Source organism: Lepidothrix coronata, unplaced genomic scaffold (genome assembly GCF_001604755.1).
Source record: "Lepidothrix coronata isolate B3197 unplaced genomic scaffold, Lepidothrix_coronata-1.0 Scaffold24, whole genome shotgun sequence".
NCBI lineage: Eukaryota > Metazoa > Chordata > Aves > Passeriformes > Pipridae > Lepidothrix > Lepidothrix coronata.
Window position 1 is genome coordinate 4,374,634 of NW_016690204.1, and position 19,474 is coordinate 4,394,107.

At 37.3% G+C, this 19,474-nt stretch overlaps 1 protein-coding gene across 35 annotated transcripts in view; it reads left to right on the plus strand.

Annotated features, from left to right (window-relative positions):
- The window catches only part of RBFOX1 (RNA binding protein, fox-1 homolog 1), a 1,165,955-nt gene that overhangs the window by 1,076,147 nt on the left and 70,334 nt on the right, over positions 1–19,474 (plus strand). For 30 of the 35 annotated variants that reach the window (XM_017808961.1, XM_017808958.1, XM_017808962.1 and 27 more), the window contains 2 exons: positions 1,780–1,833; positions 16,276–16,356. In XM_017808961.1, coding sequence (XP_017664450.1) covers positions 1,780–1,833; positions 16,276–16,356 — 135 coding nt within the window. The remainder of the gene's footprint in view (positions 1–1,779; positions 1,834–16,275; positions 16,357–19,474) is intronic. The other 5 variants (XM_017808963.1, XM_017808959.1, XM_017808974.1 and 2 more) reach the window with 1 other exon arrangement.

Below are 19,474 nucleotides of genomic sequence, written 5' to 3' on the forward strand. Positions count from 1 at the left end.
ATGTTATACCACGATGTCCCTAAATATAATCCCGTAATATGTAAAATTGAAGGATCGGGAAAAAACCCTGTGGTATTTTCAGGAGGCAAGACACTTTAACCCTTCTAGGCTGGGCATTTTTCAGCTTCTGTAACTGTCTTTTAGGTGCACAGAGCACCTGCAGTCACTTTGGCAGAGCAGATGTCATGCAGTGCTGCTCCTTGCTCTGAACTTAGCCATGAGCTGCCTTTCAAAACCACCCCTCCCCTGTTACTGAACAGTTAGTTACTGGTAAGTAGTGACTGTGCATCAGATAGAGACAGCAGTGCCCTGAAAAGGGTAGAAATAGTTTTCTTTTGTGTTGTTACTGACATTTTGCATTACACCTTTTCAGTCCTGTAATCTCTTGGGTTTTTATGATTTTTTTCACTGTCCTTTTGCACTGCATGATATGGCCAAGGCAGAAATAACCCTATTGTGCATTTAAATTCTTCTAATCTTGGCTTTTGTGATTTTGAGAAAGCCTTGTTGTCACTGTCTTGATTGTATTTTCATTCCAGCAGCAGTTATAAGTCCTATTTTAAGTACCATAGTTCTGGAGTTTGCAAGATGCTTTCTCTCAGTTTTTTTTTTTTCTTTATTCCCATTTACAAAAGGTGCTTCCCACTCCTCTGATTTGAGTGTGCTCTAGGAAACCCCTAATTTTTCAGTCCCAGTAGTTCAAAATAATTGTTCACTTAAGAAAAAAAAAAGAAAGTGTGGGTGGGGGGATGTTCTGTGGAGTTTGCAGTTAACTGGGAGTGGATCTGCCTGTGGCTGAGCAAAACACGATTGGCACTTTACCACAGCTCAGAACACTGTGTTTTCTTTTGCTGTTCTCTTGCCCCTGCCCCTCCAGCCCCTCCAGCATGATTGTCTTTAACATCACACATGCTTTGCACACAGACCCTGCTCTTGCAGCCAACCTGGGCACTCCAGGCTCAGCTGGAAATGCCACATCAGGTGTGAGGGCACGGCAGCGATTATTTGGAGTTTGGCCAGGACACACAGTCCAGGAGATCTCCTGGGTCTGTGCTTTGGTTCTATGGTAGCAGTGGGAGAAGGGTGATTATTTAAGACAAAGGCAGTGGCTGCATTTGTGCCCCTTAGAGCTGTGCAGGATGTGATTGAAGCATTCCCAGTCTCTCCCCAGCACTGTGTGTGTCTGCAATTGTCCTGTTCCAGCGCAGACAGTCAGGTTTACAAATGCAGATGGGCAAAGTCCTGGCATTTGGCTGGATCTCACATCTTCTTCATGTCACAACAGACATTTCCACACTGTGTGTGTGCTTTCGTTTTTCCCAGAGTGGACTCAAAGTGCTCTGATTATTTGGTTGCCTTGTAACCCCCACTAACAAATGCTTATCAGAATGTTTGTGTCCAGTGAATGGACTGTCCTGGCCTCTCTGGACTAAGAACTGATGTGCTCTGGTACTACAGGGTACAGGGATACCTGAACTAGTGCTGACTTCATTCCACAGCTTAAGGAGTAAGTCCATGGCAACTGTGCATTTCAGCCAAGGTGGTTCACCTGGTCATCCACCCCAGTGCCATGTCTGGAGAATGCCTTGTTTCATTACTTATTTCCATACAACAGTCTGATATTAAAGATCAGTAATCAAAGATGCCTATAAAAGTTTCATTCAAATGACCTTTCTTGAAGCCTTTTTATCTGTTTATTTCTATACAATGATAATTATTATTATTATTATCATCGCCAATTGCAGTATTAACGCCGTTGTGTTTTTATGTTTGCTGCAGGCTGGAAATTAAATCCAGTTGTTGGTGCAGTTTATAGTCCAGAGTTCTATGCAGGTAAGGATTGTGCTATAGTTGTCCATGCCATATTTTATTTTAGTATTCTTTAAAATATGCAAAAGTACAGAATATGTGTTTGGTGTGAGGTTTGATTTCTTTGTGTGATTTCACATTATCTGCAAGTTATTTACAGATTTGTGATGCAGGATTTTAAGTTACTTGGGCATACTAAACTTTATATACAAGATATATGAATACCTTTTTATTGGAAAGTAGATAGTATAACATGAAATCTATTGCAATATCCCAGTCCCACATGAGATTTTATTTTATTTATATTTTATTTTATATTTCAGTATTGTCACTTTCCTCCAGGAATTATTTAAACCTAGTGAGCAACAACAGCAAAAAATCTTATCTCTAAAAATCTTTGGTTTCTATAGATATGCAGGTAGACACACACAGCTATGGACTATTTGTGTTCATAACGGTTTTTTGAACATATTTCTTTTAAATTTTATATTTAGTTTTTCAGTTTCATATTTTTGTATTTAAAATCTCTATTATCACTTGAGTCTTCAGTGAGATGGAATTCTGATCCTGGTTGCAATTTGGAGAGATCCAATCTTTTTCTGCTGGAATTCAGTCATGGCATGCATCAGTTTCTAAATGTGCTTTAGCAACAGGATTGAAAATAAACTTAGTTGTACTCCAAAACCCAGTTGATTTCAGAGGAATTTGGATCCTGCCCATAAAGAAATCAGGAAAGCATTTCTCGTGGATGGTAGTTAAGCTTGGGAAGAGGTTGTCCACAAAAGCTGGGAAATTTCCACTCATGGAGGTATTTGAGTCTCCACTAGACAAAGCTGAAAACTTTTGTTCCTTTGAGGGACTTGAAGAGATAAAAATTGCTGAAAAGGTCATTGTTACAAACAGATATTTATTGCTGAAAAAAAGCTGCCTGTAATACATCCAATGCCTCTACTGAAATAGATAAAAATGTCCCAATTAGGATAAAAGTGGCAAAGTATAATAAAAATACTAACCTGGCATTCATGGGATTGCAATATTTAGTGTAGGCAGAATTTATTTCCCTCCCTGATGAATGTCTAAGTTGAAAACAGGAATTTAACATTGATCTCGTTTGAGCAGTTAGTGAACCAACCCTGAACCTGCATAAATTAGAAAGTCAGAGTTATTAGTCATTTTATATAAATGACTTTGTGTTAATGACAAATATAATAATATTCCCATAGTACAGTAATCAATTTTCTAATACGTATGCAGAATTAACAATCTGACTTATAATTGTCTCATGAAGTAGGGCATGAAGAGTTCACATAGTTTGTAAATTAAAATCAATATTTTCAATCTCTCCTGAAGGTAATTTTCCTAATTTACTGGACTTTTCCCTAACATTTATTTTGTCTTTTAATTATAAAATGGCAGGTTATTGATTTTTTTGTATAACCTCCTAAAGTCCCAAGTGCATTTTTATTGCCAACACTAGGGAGGTGTTTGCCCTTCTTAATGAGAATCTTTAATTACCATTAGAAGAGTATTAATTTAATTTTATGAATTATGACATGCGCTCTACCACACCTATGCAGAAAGTTCTATGAAGATGCTTCATTTATTTCAGGGTTGTTTTTTTTTCTGTTTCTGCATGCAGACAGTTTTATGTTTGGGTTTTGTTGATTTTTTTTTTTTTTTAATGCGTGTCAAATGCATATTTTTTATATTGACTCAAAGATGACATTTTCTCAGACATTTAAACTTTCTTTTAAACAGTTTAGTTCAAATCTCTTAAACAGATTTAGATTTTTAGATGCCCCAAAGTTGTTAGAAAACGAAACAGTAAAAGAGCACTGCCATTGGAATAGAACACTGCAATGTATCTTTACTTTTGGGTTCCCCCCCACTACCTTTGTTAGAGAAGAAGCAATTGCACTTTTGAAGATGATAGAATTAGAAATGTGATTTTTAAGGCAGTGAAAGTTCTAGTTATTTGGTTTAATTATTGTCTCCAGCACTGTCAGGATAAAATCGCACCAACTTTTTTTCACAGTCGGTGCAAGAAGTTCCTTTTGCTCCTTAATAAACGATGAAAAATTTGGCCACTTCTGAAATAAAGATGATACATTTGCGGAGAAACTGTTGATTTAAAGTACCTTTAATCTTCATAAATAAGTGAAAAACAGAAGGTTATACAAAGCTGTCAGGATGGCACTGATGGATGGCAAATTCCCCCGTTCCTCAATTGCCGGAGAAGACACACGCCGCAAGGCTGAGCCGTATTGTACATCATAGCTGCCAACTCATTCCTGTGATTAAATATTCCATCAGTGCGGGCTGGAAGGCGGTAAAGCTTAACAAGATTCATAAGATGCACCACTTGAATACACATAACTCACTTCCTTGGCTGGAGAGCACCCCGCGTGCAAAAGAAAATTAGAATTGAGTTAAATTACTCCATAAGACAAGATCAATAGAGAAAGGAGAAGATCCCCTAATGCAATGCAAATCTAAGATATAGTTATGTCCTGACAACTTGAAGCAGACAATTAAAGTCAAATAGGGAGGGACGCAGTGTAAATCAACCCTAAAACCTTGAAGATAACGGTAAACAGTAGGACCAGTGACATGATTGTTATAGCTCAGCTTTTTTTTTTCCCTGAGCGTTCACTTGTGTGAAGGAAAACCTTTGTGGAGGAAACGCGTGACAGCTAAAAATGGAGCCGACAGGATGCGTGGCAGGTGCACAACAGACACTATGAAAGTAAAGTATTACTTGGGGACTGCAAAATACTATATATTTACAAACCACTATAGATTTTTCTTCCTGGGTAGCCCTTCGAAGGCTGTTTTTGTGCCTGTGAAATTCTCGTGCTGTAGTAAATTAGAACCCTCTGGAAATATGGCTGTGGTAGTGTTAGTATGGATTTCCAGTGACATGTTCAGGAAGGGCCCCTTGAAGGCTGCTCTGCAATTCCAAGGTCTTGCAAAGCTCCCTGATGGCTGCTGACTGTGGATGTGTTGGTGAACGTGCTCCTGCCCTTCCCACTACTCCACTGGGGAACCTTAAAATGATATTTCATAGAAAACAAAAGGACAGGGATTTTTTTTTTCTATTTATAATCTCCGGATTTTCACAGCATTCCACTTTTCCACATATGATAATGGATAGGGAAATTTTTAAAACTGACTTATGTCCACTCTCCCTCTATTAGATAAAGGCATACTATTTAAGGTGGTTTTCCTCCTCATGAGAAGGAAATGCTTAATGAAGTTACCATTTCCATTTCAGCTTATCTTTTCCAGTAAACTTTTTATGCAGTTCATAGGTAGGTCCTAATGAGGAAATTTGTGAGAAACACTGTGTCATTCATCTCACAAACTCTTTGTGTAAACTGGAACAATTTTTTCATTTATTTCTGTATCCCTCCAGTTTTAAATACATCCCAGAGTGACCCATAGGTTTGCTATATTCAACTAGAGTCTGTTCACTTCCCCTAAACACTCATTTATGGCTGGGAAAATACAGATTTCCAGCTGGGTTTCTTTACTAGGTGTACTCTGGTTCTTCCTTTCTTTCTATGGTTTGTTATAATATAATTTTTACCTGCTTATTTTTATATAGTGTATACTTTATCTGTAATAACTAGCCTTCCTTTCAGCCTCAGGCAGTCTGAAAGACAATTTCTCTGCTGTTCCTTTCAGTTATTGCAGATCTTTTTGTTTCCCTCTTTTGTTTTTTTGAATGATGAATTTTTGAGCAACCTCCTGCACTCTCCTTATTGAAATACAGAATATTGTTGCACCTGTGTTACTACAACAGATCAGTCCTTTAAAGCAGGTAGCTTGAGACACAGTAAGGCCATTTTAAAAGACTTTGTCATTGATGGCAGAAAATATATTTGTTATACCTGTTTGAGAGGCTTCTTTTTGGCAGATGGGGGAAAAGATGTTACAAAAATTACCTGGAAATCTAGTGAGTGCTCAGAGAACAGTTATACATTCACTGTGACTCACATGAGAAAATACTCTTGTCTGATCACGACCAACAAACAGTATTTCAGGAATTTCCAAATTTCAGCTGGCAGTGGAGAAAGAAAGGACAGAAGACTAGTGCTGAAGAACCCTTAGAACAAGTCATGGAGCACAGCTTGGTGACAAGTAATAGATCCCATTCTCATTTTACCTAAGGGACTGTTATTTCTCCTGAATAATGATGTATTTCTAGAAGTTTTTCAGAAGGGAGTTTCAAGAGTCATCCTACATAGCCCTCTAGTTGTAGTCACTTCATAAATAGTCTTAACCAGTGAGGACTATTGTAGGCACCCAGTCCCCTGGGCAGTGAGTAGTTATTATTCCAAGGACACTGGCAAAATTTCCCTCATCAGTTAAAATGAAAGAGAAGGAAAGAGCTTATGTTTTTTTAGCTATTTTATATGCCCTCAGAAGACAGAGAAGTTTTAGATGCCCGGGGCTTTTTGGCATATTGTGGATTTGGAAGGTAACAGTGCCTGCCAACAATCAGATTTTGTAACAAGCTTCCTTTCACAAGTTTGTTTAAAAGTTTTAAATATCATGTTATATATAATTAAGTAAAGAAATACTCTAGTAATATATATCAAAATATGCACTCAAATAAGAGGAATCCAGGGGAAAAGAGGATTCCTGTACATTTGCTAACACTAATTCTCTTTGTTCATGTCTTAAAGCATCTATTTCTGGAGTGTGAGAGCACCTGGGATTCATTTCATCTTTATAGTGTTTCTGTTTGAATTTAAATGAGTCTTGCATAAGCTCAGCAAATACCCTAGAAACACTTCTCAGTGAAGATGTTTGGAGTTTGTGAAGCTGAATTATATGCTTGCACAGCAATTCTAATCCTGGGGTAAAAGTTCACTGTACCATATCTCTAAAGCATAATTATAGTGGAAACTGGCTGTCTGTCACTACTTAGATTAATTCATTTTACAAGTTGATTACATACACTCAGATTTGAACTTTGCTAAATAAATATATTTTCAAGATTGCTAGGTAAGAACTTTAAATAATTTTCTAACTACAGTTAATTATTTTTTAATATTCCACCTGTTATATAGATGCTCCTTTTCAAGGCATAGAACCATGCTGTAACTCTCATTTCACAACTCATAATGTTAAAGTACCATCATACAAATGATGACATCCTAGCTAGATTAACAGCTAATGCTTTTCTAAACTCTGTGGAGCTGTTACAAGCCATTATAGTGGATATACTGGTTTATGGAAGATGAATAAAGCCAGTAGAAAAATGGAATTCAGCATCTGTACTAGGTATTTACACACACAAAAAAAGTCCGGAATTAATTATGCTTTATGTCACAGTATAATTAGTTTTTCATTAAAATGTATACCCTCATGTTAACTGAACAAGGATTATTCAAAGAATAATGCCAACGACTTATTTTTTGAAATATTAATTTAGTCAATTGGTTATATGTTTAAATCTGGAGCAAGATTAATCTACCTTTATTCCCCGTTGTGTGGAAGTCTGCACATTTTAAAGAGAGCATCACAGGTACTGTGTCAGTGTTACCCTTTTAAAGGTGATTCTTTTGGATGTATATTTAATCACACAGTATACACTTAGGCTTTCACACTGTTCTTATAGGATCTCTAAAAAATTCTACAGACTTGATTATTTGATAGTAAATCTTGAACTGTAGATAGAGCTTTATACCAGAAGATGGAGAATGGTTAAGAAGGGAGTTCCTGCTTCTTCAGTGTCAAAGTTGGGAAATTTTTGACCCCAGCCTGGCATAGAGGAATCATTTGATACAGGATTATGATGAATTTGTGCACAAACAGAAACTGGACAAACAGAAACTCTGTATTGCCCAAAAGTTGGAGCAGGGAGGTGTCTGGGGGTGGTTGGATCCGTTTTCTTGATGGCACAGTCCTGCTGAGACGTAGGTCTTGATCTGCTGACCATGTTTCTCCTAATTCCACATAGCAGGAGCTTTGCCTTGTTTGTTTAAATATTACTTTACTAAAATATTTGTTTAAATATTACTTTACTAAACCAAAAGAAAGCATTCTGATCAAGCAGGAGCTCTACTGTCCTTTCTTTGTCGTTGCATTGCTTCTACTGCTTGTCTGTTTTTGTTGTGGATATAATTGATCAAATTTTAAAGGGCTAAAAAGGAAGTTAAGTGCTGTGCTTTACTCACAAAGAGTACTCACATTTTTTGAGGAAAAATGATACTTGGACTTCTCTGATTTAAACATCATTCTGGTGCTAGGTGAAAAGATGTTCCATGGCTTCCTGATTAGTGACAGACCCAAAAATAAATTAAGTAAGATGACAGCCTCTCCAGACTGTGTGTCATGTAGGTTTAGAGTCTGGATATAAAACCAGCTGTTCTATAGCTGCTGTTCCTGCCTCCCAATTATTTGCCAACACAGGTGAGTCTGGGTGGGCACTGCCTGGACCTGAGGTCAAGGCTGTAATATGTGTGATGGGTGTCCAATAGATTAAATTGGGATTGCAATCCAAGTATCAGCCATGGATTTATGTAAAAAGCAGTGGTTTAGGAATCTCTCAGAGGAAAATTTAAGACAGACTACAAGGTTATCACTAAAACACTTGTTTGTTCAGAACTGGGTGGGATATTTGCAATGCTAGACAAGTTAATAGCAGTTATGCAGAGGAATAAATTCCTCTGATTAGAAGAATAACAAAGTTAGGAAGATCCACACGTTAGGATGGACAGTCAGGCAGACAAGCTATTCTGAAATGCAAAATAGTAAAGTAATATATGAAATGTAAAGTTAATACCCTTAAGTGGAATGGAAAACAACTCTGCTGTGTGTTAAACCTTGATTATATCTGTCAATTAATGCTAAAGCAGCTTAAGATTATGGTTAATTGTATTCCAAACATATAGCTGGTGTTTTCTGTTCCATCTCATGCATTTTTTTCCCATTTTGGGCATTGGATGGAGAAACCCCATATATTTGCATTGCAATTGCATTTCATAATACTTACTGAGAGTAAATTTCAGAATACAGAGGTTTTCATTCAGTCATTTATGGATCTAGCTGAGATGGGGCTGTGCTTTACAAGCTCTGTCAGTTTGGTCCTTTCAGATTTTTCTTTGGAAATTTCCAAGCCTAGAACTGCTTCTAATAAAAGTGAATGTTTTGGAAAGTTTGGAAACATTGCATTACCATTTTTTAATGGTTTTTCATGCTTCTGAAATTCTGAAATCTGACTGGTCTAGGAAAGAAATAAACTAGCTAAAGCCAGGATTATGCATGATGATTCAATTTTTGCTCTTTTATATTCTCAGCTTGTCATTCAGAATAGAATTTTGTTTATAAGTCAAAACCAGCATTCACTGGTATAAGCAAATAGAACTGAGGGATTAGTAATTTGCATGTCTGCATCTAATTGCATTAGATTTGCATCTCTGTCTTATAGATTTACTGAAATAGGTAATTTACACAGAAAATAGTGTCTTGACACAATATGAGAGGATAAAGCATAAACACATCCACTTGTAATCCCTCCAGGGCCATGTTGAAACTGCAGTGTTTGTGTTTGGGCAGAAAGGCTCCAGTTTCATTTATTCTGTGATTCCATTCCTGTTGCAATCTTTATTCAACAGGCAGATGTATGAATGTGACCCGTTTTAGTTATCAGCAGAACATAAGTGTGTTTTGTATATTCTCAAGTATCCAATTTCAAGAACAGTATAATACCAACTCAGTTTGTATTTATGCTTCAGGATTTGTCTCATGTTTGTTTCTTAAAGTTACAAACGAACAAAAGTAAGGTTACAGTGAACCAAGAGTAACCATCATTTACCTGCCTACCTACTGCATCTGCTAGGAGCACTTGGAAAGATTTGGAATACAGAGAGGATTTGTCAAAATCCTGGACAACTTCAGTGGGACACATGTCCCAGTGCAAAATAATGGCAGTGAATATCACAGAATATCAAATTATATGCACCTGAATTTGTAGAGATGTATCCTGCAGTAAACATATTTTGTAGAAAAGTTACATTTATGGGCAATCCTGACACCACCACTCCAATGTTTTTACATGACTACATGGTGCATTTCCAGTTTTAGACTTTTCTGGTGACAATATGTGGATAAGGATTTACACTTGTATGCCAGTGATAAAACTTCACTTTCAAGCACAGGCAAACTCTCTAAGCATGGCACATATTTTGGTACAAGCAGCAGCTGAGTTTGTGTGATACCGTAGTTTCATTTTGGCTTCCAGACAGGGAATGTCTGTGGCTGGTAAATAATTTTTGAATTATATTTGGGAAGGAAAGTTTATTGCAGCTGTTTTACTTTGTGAAGGGCATCATTACATGATTTTTTCCTGCTATAGAGCCCGTCTAGGGTAAGGTTGGCATGTTAATTAAAACACAAACCAGTCAGACACACCGTGTGTGGTTTTAAACTGGCATTGCTTTGCCACATACCAGCAGTATCGTGGCACAACCAAAATCTGCCAGTAAAAATGCCAAGCTATTCCTCTCAAAGCAATCTTTGAGACTTTTAATAGATCTCTCGTGGATCTTTAGTGGGTAAACCTTCAAAGCAACTCATCCTGTCGGGAGGAAGGAAAAGGATGCAGTTGGAGGAGTGGGGCTTAAAAGGATTTGTCACTTCCCAACTCCTGTGCTGTCCACAAGCTCTTTGTAGGTCTAAGACAGCAGAGTACACACTGCTGGTAGGAGTTTTACCAGTTGTGTGTGATATGTCAGGTCCTGGAGAAGGAGAGGTCCTTTTTACTGTGGGATGAGTTATATAATGAAGAGAGGAGAAGAGGTGGGGAGAAGGAGACTTTGGGGACTTATCTTTCACTAGAGCTGCAAATTTTGTTGCTTGTCTGATTTTTACTTACGTGATAGTAACACCTTCCAATCCCAGAATATGACTTAGCACACTGGATACTGCACATTCACAACAAGGGAGAGAGGTCTGTTTCCCAAGAGCTGGGAAATGATATGACCAGCAAAGAATAATTGGGCTGGTGGCTCACAAATGATGTTTGTTGTAACATGCATTGCTGTTCCCTGAGTTCGTTGAGCGTTGAGGTGACACTCTGAGAGGTGATAATAAAGAAACCTGCACTATGCTTAGAAAAGTGATGGAAGGAAAATTAACATCTTAAATAGATTTTTTGAATAGAGAGATCACAGAAAATGTCTTGGAGACAAATACCTTCACCACCTATTTTTTTGTGTGTGGGTGGGGTTTTTTTCCCCTGTTTTTAAGTGTGAGGTTATATGTGGGTCAGGGACTTACTACCTAAGTGTGTGTATAGAGCAGAGCCTCATTCTCATTACTGGTAGCAAGTACACACAGGTTGTTCAATAATTGAATGTATTTCAGGTTTGCTGTCAGAAGGCAAGATGAAAACAGGTTTGGACTTATGGAACTTTAGATATCAACTGCTTTAGGTTCTTCTCCCTACCCTCTTGTTTAACTGAAGCTATATATATATAAACTTTGATGGGATTAAACATAGGTTTTATTTGTATTTTTAGCATATTGGAAGAAAGGAGGTGTGTTTTTTTGGGTGATGCTACTTTATTCCTTGTTAATAATGGATGAAACACACAGTCATCCCTGAGTGGTTGTGTTAAAATCTGAAGAGTATTATTCCTTTATAGAGATCCCAGATAACTGAAGGCCCTCACAAAGCCCTTTTTTTTGAATTAACAGCATATTTAAAAGCATACTAAGGCTGTGTAGTTTGACTATTGATAATGAAGGGCTAAGAGAGCACTTAACAACTGTTATGTATTCAAGACAGAGGCTATAGAGGCTCTCTTTAAATTCCCTAGTCAGAAGGGACAATAGAAGCTAACACAAGCTATTACTGTACAACAGGAGCTTTTTATTAGGTGTTTCTGATCCATTTCTGTGACACGTTTTGAAATAATCCATCATAGAACAATAGTTCAGACCAAAACAAAGATAATGCTATTTCTGTCTGAAAAGGCCAATATTAAATTACACTTTTAGAGCAGCAAATCAAGAGCGGACACGGATTGCTTGTGAGGATCTTTGATACACTTGCAAATCTCCTTATTTGTTCATGACAGATGCAGCTTTACAGTTTTCTTCATGCGTTGGCCCCTGGAATGTATAGGAATAAGACTTGTTGCAAAAGGTATGGAGGACAACAGGGATCAGAATGACCAGAACTAACCCAGGAGGAAGATTGGGCTCCCCAGCCGGGTTGGGAGAAGGAGAAAATGAAATAACAATCACTGAATTTAATAAATAATGTAGCTTTTAGAGTAGGGTCCTAAAATAACAGTTTATAATAATATAGTCGAAGTGGGACACAAATAACATTAGTTTTTATTCACTTTCTCCTGTGGTTTTGTTTGGATTTTTTTGTGGTAAACAGTATTATAGAGTGTATGAACTGGTACTTAGTTGTGAGAAGCAGTAAGAAGCTCCTTTTGGTGACACAATATAATAAATATGTATAAAAAGCAGCTGCTTTGCCTGGAAAGCTGGGAGTACAATGGATTAGAGTAATGTAATCATCACTAAATCTCCTTGTATGTAGTAAGTTCCTTTGTTCCTATGTTACAAATTCTCATTTTAGCTACTTGTGCACTAATACCTAGTGAAGATCAGCTCTGCATGTTGGCTTGATGAGTTCCTGCCACTGAAAATGCTCCTGTGATTACCCTTTTGCTGGGGTGGCAACACCAGAGAACTCAGCACCACTGTCACTTTTGAGTTGTCCAGAGAGCTTTATTTGAAGGTGTGGTTCTTTAGGAATCCTGGAGTGAGAGTAGAAAATCAGTTTTCCCCTGTGTCTCACTTTATGTCCCAGGGCAAACCCCCAGTAAGTTATGGAGCTCTACAGTGCAACTTCTGTCCTCTTCTGCTTTGTGAATCCCCCCAAAAAACAGTAAATTGAAAACTCTTGGTTCATGACCTGAAGTACTGAAGCCCTGTACATGGTGAGGTGGTGAATTGTAAGCTCAGGTTCTCAAAAATGGTACAGAAACTTTAAACCATCACAGTACTAAAGGCCTCTAGAAGTTTCACCTGCTTCCTGTGACAGGAGAGAGCTGTGCCCATGACCAAGGCCTTGCAACACTGGTGATTTGAGATCAGCAGCCTGATTTTGGCTAATGGAATGCGTTTATGTTATTTCAATTTATACTTCCACAAACAATGCCGTGAAAGATTCCTGCTAATTGTGTAAATTCTTTTAAACTAAATCCAGATCTTTACTTTTAAGCTGTCTGTAGTGCTGGCTACCCAACGGGTCCAGTTAAAAGCTATTTTTAACAGAAGTGGTTTAAAATCCTTTATAATTTACTGGAGAGTCCACCAGTTGTTGATCTTGGGTACTACTTGGCTGAGTATTTGAGAAATACAGTGAATTTTGTGCTGTGACTTGCCTGAGGCAGTGAGTGCTCTGTGCAGCATCACCTGTATATTTGGTACTTCCACTTATGCTCCGTAAATTAGTTTATATGAATCATGTAAATAACTGTACACGAAAACTTATTTTTGAAAGTATGAAAAAATTAGGAGAATACATTTAATCAGATGTCTTGAAACCACTGGGAACCGAATTTTAAGTATTCTAAAAATATCAATGACTTTGCATAATTTTTATTTTTTTTTTCCACGGCCCTGCATATTTTTAGAGTAATTATTTCTCAAAATAACTACAGTGCTTCAACAAAGGACCTAATCAAACAGCATGTTCTTAATCGTGAACTGTAGGAGAAAACAGTGGAGGAAGAGAAGGATGAGTGGGAATAGTCTTTGATCTTGAAAAGTGGGCTTTTGTCCCCAGCCCGAGTGGCAGGGCTGAGAGGTGGATCCCTGCAGGGGTGTGAGCTGATTCTTAAGGAGAAAACATCAGCCTGAAATATGCTTGGACAAGATGGGATTGGAAAATTAAAGATGAACTCTTGGATGACTTACATTTTCTGAACTTCATCAGCTCCATGATATTATTAACAGTTCGAACAGAAATGTTACGAACTTTATATTAAAAACCCCTTTATTCCATCATGCTAGAATTTAGTATTCTGGAGGAATTTTATTTTTTTCCATTGGGGAATTTATAGATTGTTTCTGTGTTCTGAGGTTTATCCAAAATCTTATTGTAAATAATTCAGTCTTCCCTCGGTTGTATTAATCACGATTTAAATATTTTTAATACCAAAATTAGATGCAGCAGAAATAATCTTTTCTTACAAAAGTAGATTAAAAAAAGTTCGTGTTTTTTCTAACAAAATCTAATAATAATGTTTTAGTTATCAGTGTTAATTTTATGTACAAATTCGAAGGCAGATTGTCAAAATATAATTAGAAGGCTCTATGCAAGAAATTAAATACACTCTAGTAGCACAGATGAAAAAAGCATCTGTTTTGAAGTACTTTCATTAAAAATTAGAAGACTAGAGTAGGGAAAATGAGATTTGTGGAGATGAAATCTGAAAAAATGGAAGAAAATACCTATGGAGCATGGAGCAAGCAAAGTGTCATCTGGGATTTATGGTGAATAATGTACACAAGCTGCCCTCTTTGATTTCTAAAAGCTTTTTTGTTTTTATATTTACAAATCATACTTGAAGTCATTATAGTTATCTATTCTTAAAACCTAATGAAAATACCTGATTTTCCTGGTGTGTTTCTCTCAGCTGGATGAGCCTCTGGGTCTTCAGCTCACTTTCATTTTCAGCCTTCTGCAATAGCCCAAGTTTTGAAGCATCTCTGGTGTTATATCCATTAATATTCCAAAGTACACGTTCCTGGTGTCAAATGAGTGTGTGGATTGAGCCTGTTTATTTGGTAGTCTGAAAATATTGCTTTTAATTAGGATCTCAATGGGTGCATGCTCATTTGACAAGCTTCCACTTGTGGATTTTTTAGAAAGTTGAGAGGGATAGATATTGATATAATCAAATATTTGCTGTCTTAAGGGAGGGGAAAATTAGCTTGTTTTCTCTTTCATTTTACTAGTGAATGGCTGGAAAAAGGCAAGCATTTCTAAATTCTGTCATTTAAGGGTGTGCTGTTGTCTGGGAAGTTTAGAAGCATAGTAATTAACGAGATTTCCAGTGGTCACAGTCTTAGCTAAATTGCATAAATGACAAGAATTATTTTTATTCAGCATTTCCCGTATTTCTCCTTCAACTGACAGTTGCAAGCAACAATCAGAGAACTGGTTAATGGCAGAAAATGTTTTAAAAATATTTTTTTGAAAGAACTCTGCTCTGGTAACTGAATGCAAGTTGAGAATTGGACTTGTAATACTCAATGGAAAACCTACCTGCCATTTGTAAGGAATCTGGTCCTTCCAGACGTGTTGGACTGAACTCTGTGGAGTTGCATTGTATGTCAATGCACAACCACTGAAGTTTCACAAATCTCCATATAAATTTAATGCCTTTGAATTGTGTGATTCACAAATCCTGACAGCTTGAAGTGTGTCAGGGGGTGTGTATATGTAATTCCATGTGTGTATATACAGATATATGCGCATATATCTGCAAAGCCAGATGTGTCATATCCTGCTTTTCCTGACAGACTCTATTCCAGAAGTGCAGAAGTTTTTTTTCCTCTTGTGAAAGTACAGTTGTTTCTATCTCTGGTCAATGCTCAACCTGTATTCAGCTAAGACTGCTAAAATACGATTTTAAGAAAGACTAAGGCATTTTATTTAAGTTCATTAAAAAACCCCACGGGAAACAAGCCTAAACTTGTGTCATTTGTTCAAAATGAGCATTGTAAAAATACTGGTTTCAATTGATTTGGTTATTACTTTTATTTTTTTTCTTTTAATTTTTTTTTCTTTTGTTTGGTTCTGTTCTTAGTCCTGAATCCCACCTATTCCCTGGAAATGAGCTTATATTTATGTATTTCTGAGAAAAAAATACTGAACTATATACCAGTATTATATATCAGTCATCACTTGCCACCAGTGTTAATGCAGGTGATGTCACAGAGATCATTCCTGGTCTGTCCATGGCAGTGCTGTGGTCTGATTTCCCTGTGGTGTTGGCTCCAGGAGCCTCATTCCAGCCAGGACAGGGAGCTGAGGAGGCAGCTCTGGGGTGGGATGGGTGGGTGGGTGGGTGTGGGTGATGCTCCCACGGGCAGCAAAACATCCAGAGACAGGGCTGAGAGGGAGAGAGAGCACTGGGCGAGGTGCTGGGAATATTCAGAGAGGGCACCAGCTTCCCCATGGGATAACAAGGGTGTTGGGATTCTGGAGCATGTCTGTGTTTTGTTTTTCCATTGTCAAATTGTACATGTTTATTGGGGCTCTTTCTGCTTTGAAGTCAAAGGACGAAAAGCTCCCCTGCTTCACTGCACTGCTGTGACTTTCTCACCGGTTGTGACTTTATTTCTGTTTTGAGATAAAAAAACTGAGGTTTAGTTGAAGTGTTCCAAAACCAGATACCACTCTCTCTCTCTTTCTTGTAGGCAGGGTGCTGCTGTGCCAGGCAAACCAGGAGGGATCTCCCGTGTACAGTGCCCCCAGTTCACTAGTATACACATCCACAAGTAAGCTAGTGTTATGGCTCGTTTTCTGTTCTGTTTTGTGACAAAAGCACATTAATGTAACTTAAGCCCCCGAAAAATGTGAACTTTCCCAACAGCTTTTGTTAAAGCAAATGTGGTATTTATAAATATATATATATATGTGAGTAATGTCGAGAGATAATTTGGTGGTTTTTTAGTTGCATCTTTATCCTCAAAGTGTATCTTATTAAAAAAAAAAAAAAAGGAAAAAATTACCTATATTTCAATGTTCTACAGAAATGGTCAAAAAATTCTACAGTAATAGTGACATTTTTTGGAATCCAATACTGTTTCACGCTCTGCATTTTGTGTAGATGTTGTGTTTCTTCTTCCATCCTGCTCACAATACACAAAAGGTCTTTTATCATGCAGCCATTTGATTGTGTCAGGAAGCAAATAGATATGAAGCCTTTTCTTTTTTTTTTTTTTTTTTTTTTTTTTTTTTTTTTTTAACAAAAGGAACAGCCTGTATGGAAGTGGGTATTTTGAGTTATAAAAAGCTGCCCTAATAAAAATAGCAGAGACAAGCTGAAACGATAGATGCTGCCATCAGCCGTTTTTCTACACAAAACTTTGGAGTGGAAATGTGTCCTCTGAAATCCAGAAGCAGAACTGATTCTTCTGAGAGTGTTTCAGATTGTGTTGGTGGTGCCAGTGATGCCCATTCTGGCTCCTGGTCAGATAAGAAGGCTGTAGCTGGATGCAGGAGCAGTAATTGCACTGGCTCTGTGCTCACAGCAGCGCTCTGGACAGAAAATACTTTACATTGTCTGATCTGACATTATCAGATATGCTCTTTATGAAGGTTGTATTCAGTCCAGAATGCAGTTCTACTCTTTTAGAGCTTTTCTAGACTACCAAAATGATTAATTTATTTTTTTAAATTAAAACCAGGAATGAGGACAGAAGAGTTCCATAGTGAACATCTCTACAGTCATGTGATTCTCTTATGTCAAACGTTATCCGTGTCATCCTTAGAGCTGCTGCTTTTCCAGGATATGTATGGGATCCACTTTTGAACCAGCAGTCTAGTGTCTACAAATGCATAGTGAACTAACAAAATATATCAAGTATTTTAAATTAGAAATTAAATTGTCAGTTAAATCTGCATTTGCCTCCAGGTGTTCCCAGAAATATTTTGTTCTGTGTCACCTTTCCCAAGCAATAGGTTTTTTTAAATCCTTGTAGCAACAGACAAAGTACTTATTGTTCAAATCAACACCTTTGTGCATGGTTTTAGTGCACTATTCCTTTTAGACCAAAATATCAATCTTTGACTGAAATTGTTTTCCCAGAAAATGATCCAAACATTTCACTCATCTTGCTGTTAGGGAGCTTATTTTGGAGGAGAGGGGGCAGTGTTTGTTTCAAGTTTCTGAAAATTACTTTTAAAAAAAGCCCTTCATAAGTGTACCCTGTTGCTCCTATTACATCACTGGTACATTTATTTGTGGAGTTGCTGTTTACATCACGTGATATTCCCACTAGTATCAAATCCCTGGAGAGTAGCTGCAAGCTCCCTGAGCTCTGTACTTCACTGTTTCCATTATGTCTCATGAGTCAATCCCTGTGAAAAATCTTATTTTGCAGTGGTGCTCCTTGAATAATGATATCCTAACAAACACCTGTTTGTTTTCAATTATGCCAAATACATAAGTAAACAGACTTTGCCTATCTGCCTCCCACTGGGCAATGTGTAATGCACAGTTTCATAACAGACATTGCTGGTAGCCCTTGCAGAAGAAATTATTACACTTTTGTTGAATCTCCGTGCATGCAAGTCAGGATTTTTCTTTTATTATGTGTGGTATTTTATCTTGCCAAAATGCAGTTTCCCCCCCAGGGTCACAACTCCTAATAACACGAAATTACTACAATTACTAATGATTGTAATTAGGTTTTTTATTTCTCCATATTACAAAACTTTCAATAAAGATGCAAAATAGTTTCATTTCTATAGGAAATTCTACCAAAAGTGGAATAGAAATGAAGGTTGACTTTTGTCTCGTTTCCTTTATTATTTTAAAGATCTTCTATTTTCCATTTTTTATGCACATTTCAATATTGGAATTATAACTGATAAGTCAACATTTGTGTCTAGGAAATCAATACTTGTACTGTTATCATTCCAGGTAGACAACAATATTGCAGCTTTCATTTCTGAAGAATTTGTTAATCATTTATTCTGTTACTGGTGATATTGTAACCGTGTGATATTTTAGAACCGCTTACAATGTAAGAATTAAGTGGCTTTAAATTTGTAATTGCTTTAACAGAAGGGAAAGAGTCTGCTGAGGTGATTTTAAAGCCATCTGAGATACTTCAAGTTCATTAAATGCTAATGACATATAGGAATTTTCAGATATTTAGAAGAGGATAGTCCCTGTCTAACTTGACTGTTCATCTTTTGGTCCCAAGTTTTAATGCATAAAGGACTGAAACTTGGTTGTGAGATGTATTTTTCTTAATTCTGGCTAGCTTTATTTCTCACTTAACATTTTGGCTTTTAATTGTACTGGTCACTTGTAGTCTTTGATGACTCTAAACACTTTTACCCCGTTGGCTCTCCAGAAAGCAGAGCACAATTCTCGGAGCTGCTCTTTCCCTTCTGATATTTCTCCAGGATATATTTCGTGTCTCATACTGTACATTTCCCAGTACAGTGATTAGTTACACCTCTGAATGTGTCAGGAGATGGAAACATGGCTCTGCTTCCTTCCATCACTTCTGGCCCTTCGCATAATACAGAGAGAAATGAGCTGTTTCTTCTGCAAGCAGTGGAACAAATCAGTAGCAATAGTCTCTCATGCCTCATCTGTTCTCTTATGCTGAAGAAGAAGATGGGACCTGGATCAGTTTTTCATTTGCACATCTATTCTGGGAATAGATAATTTGTTATGTAGAAGGCAGAGTTTCAGCATGACAATGTGTTCACATCCCTGGGTGGGACAGGTTCTTTGATTTACTGAGTCAGCCAAAGGCAGGAAACTCAGGGTCTCACCTTGGCTGCCAGAGATTCCCGTGGTATTGGCATCTTCAGGATAGGACTGATACAAGAGATTTCAGCTAAATCCTGCATCATTATCTTAATGCAGAATGC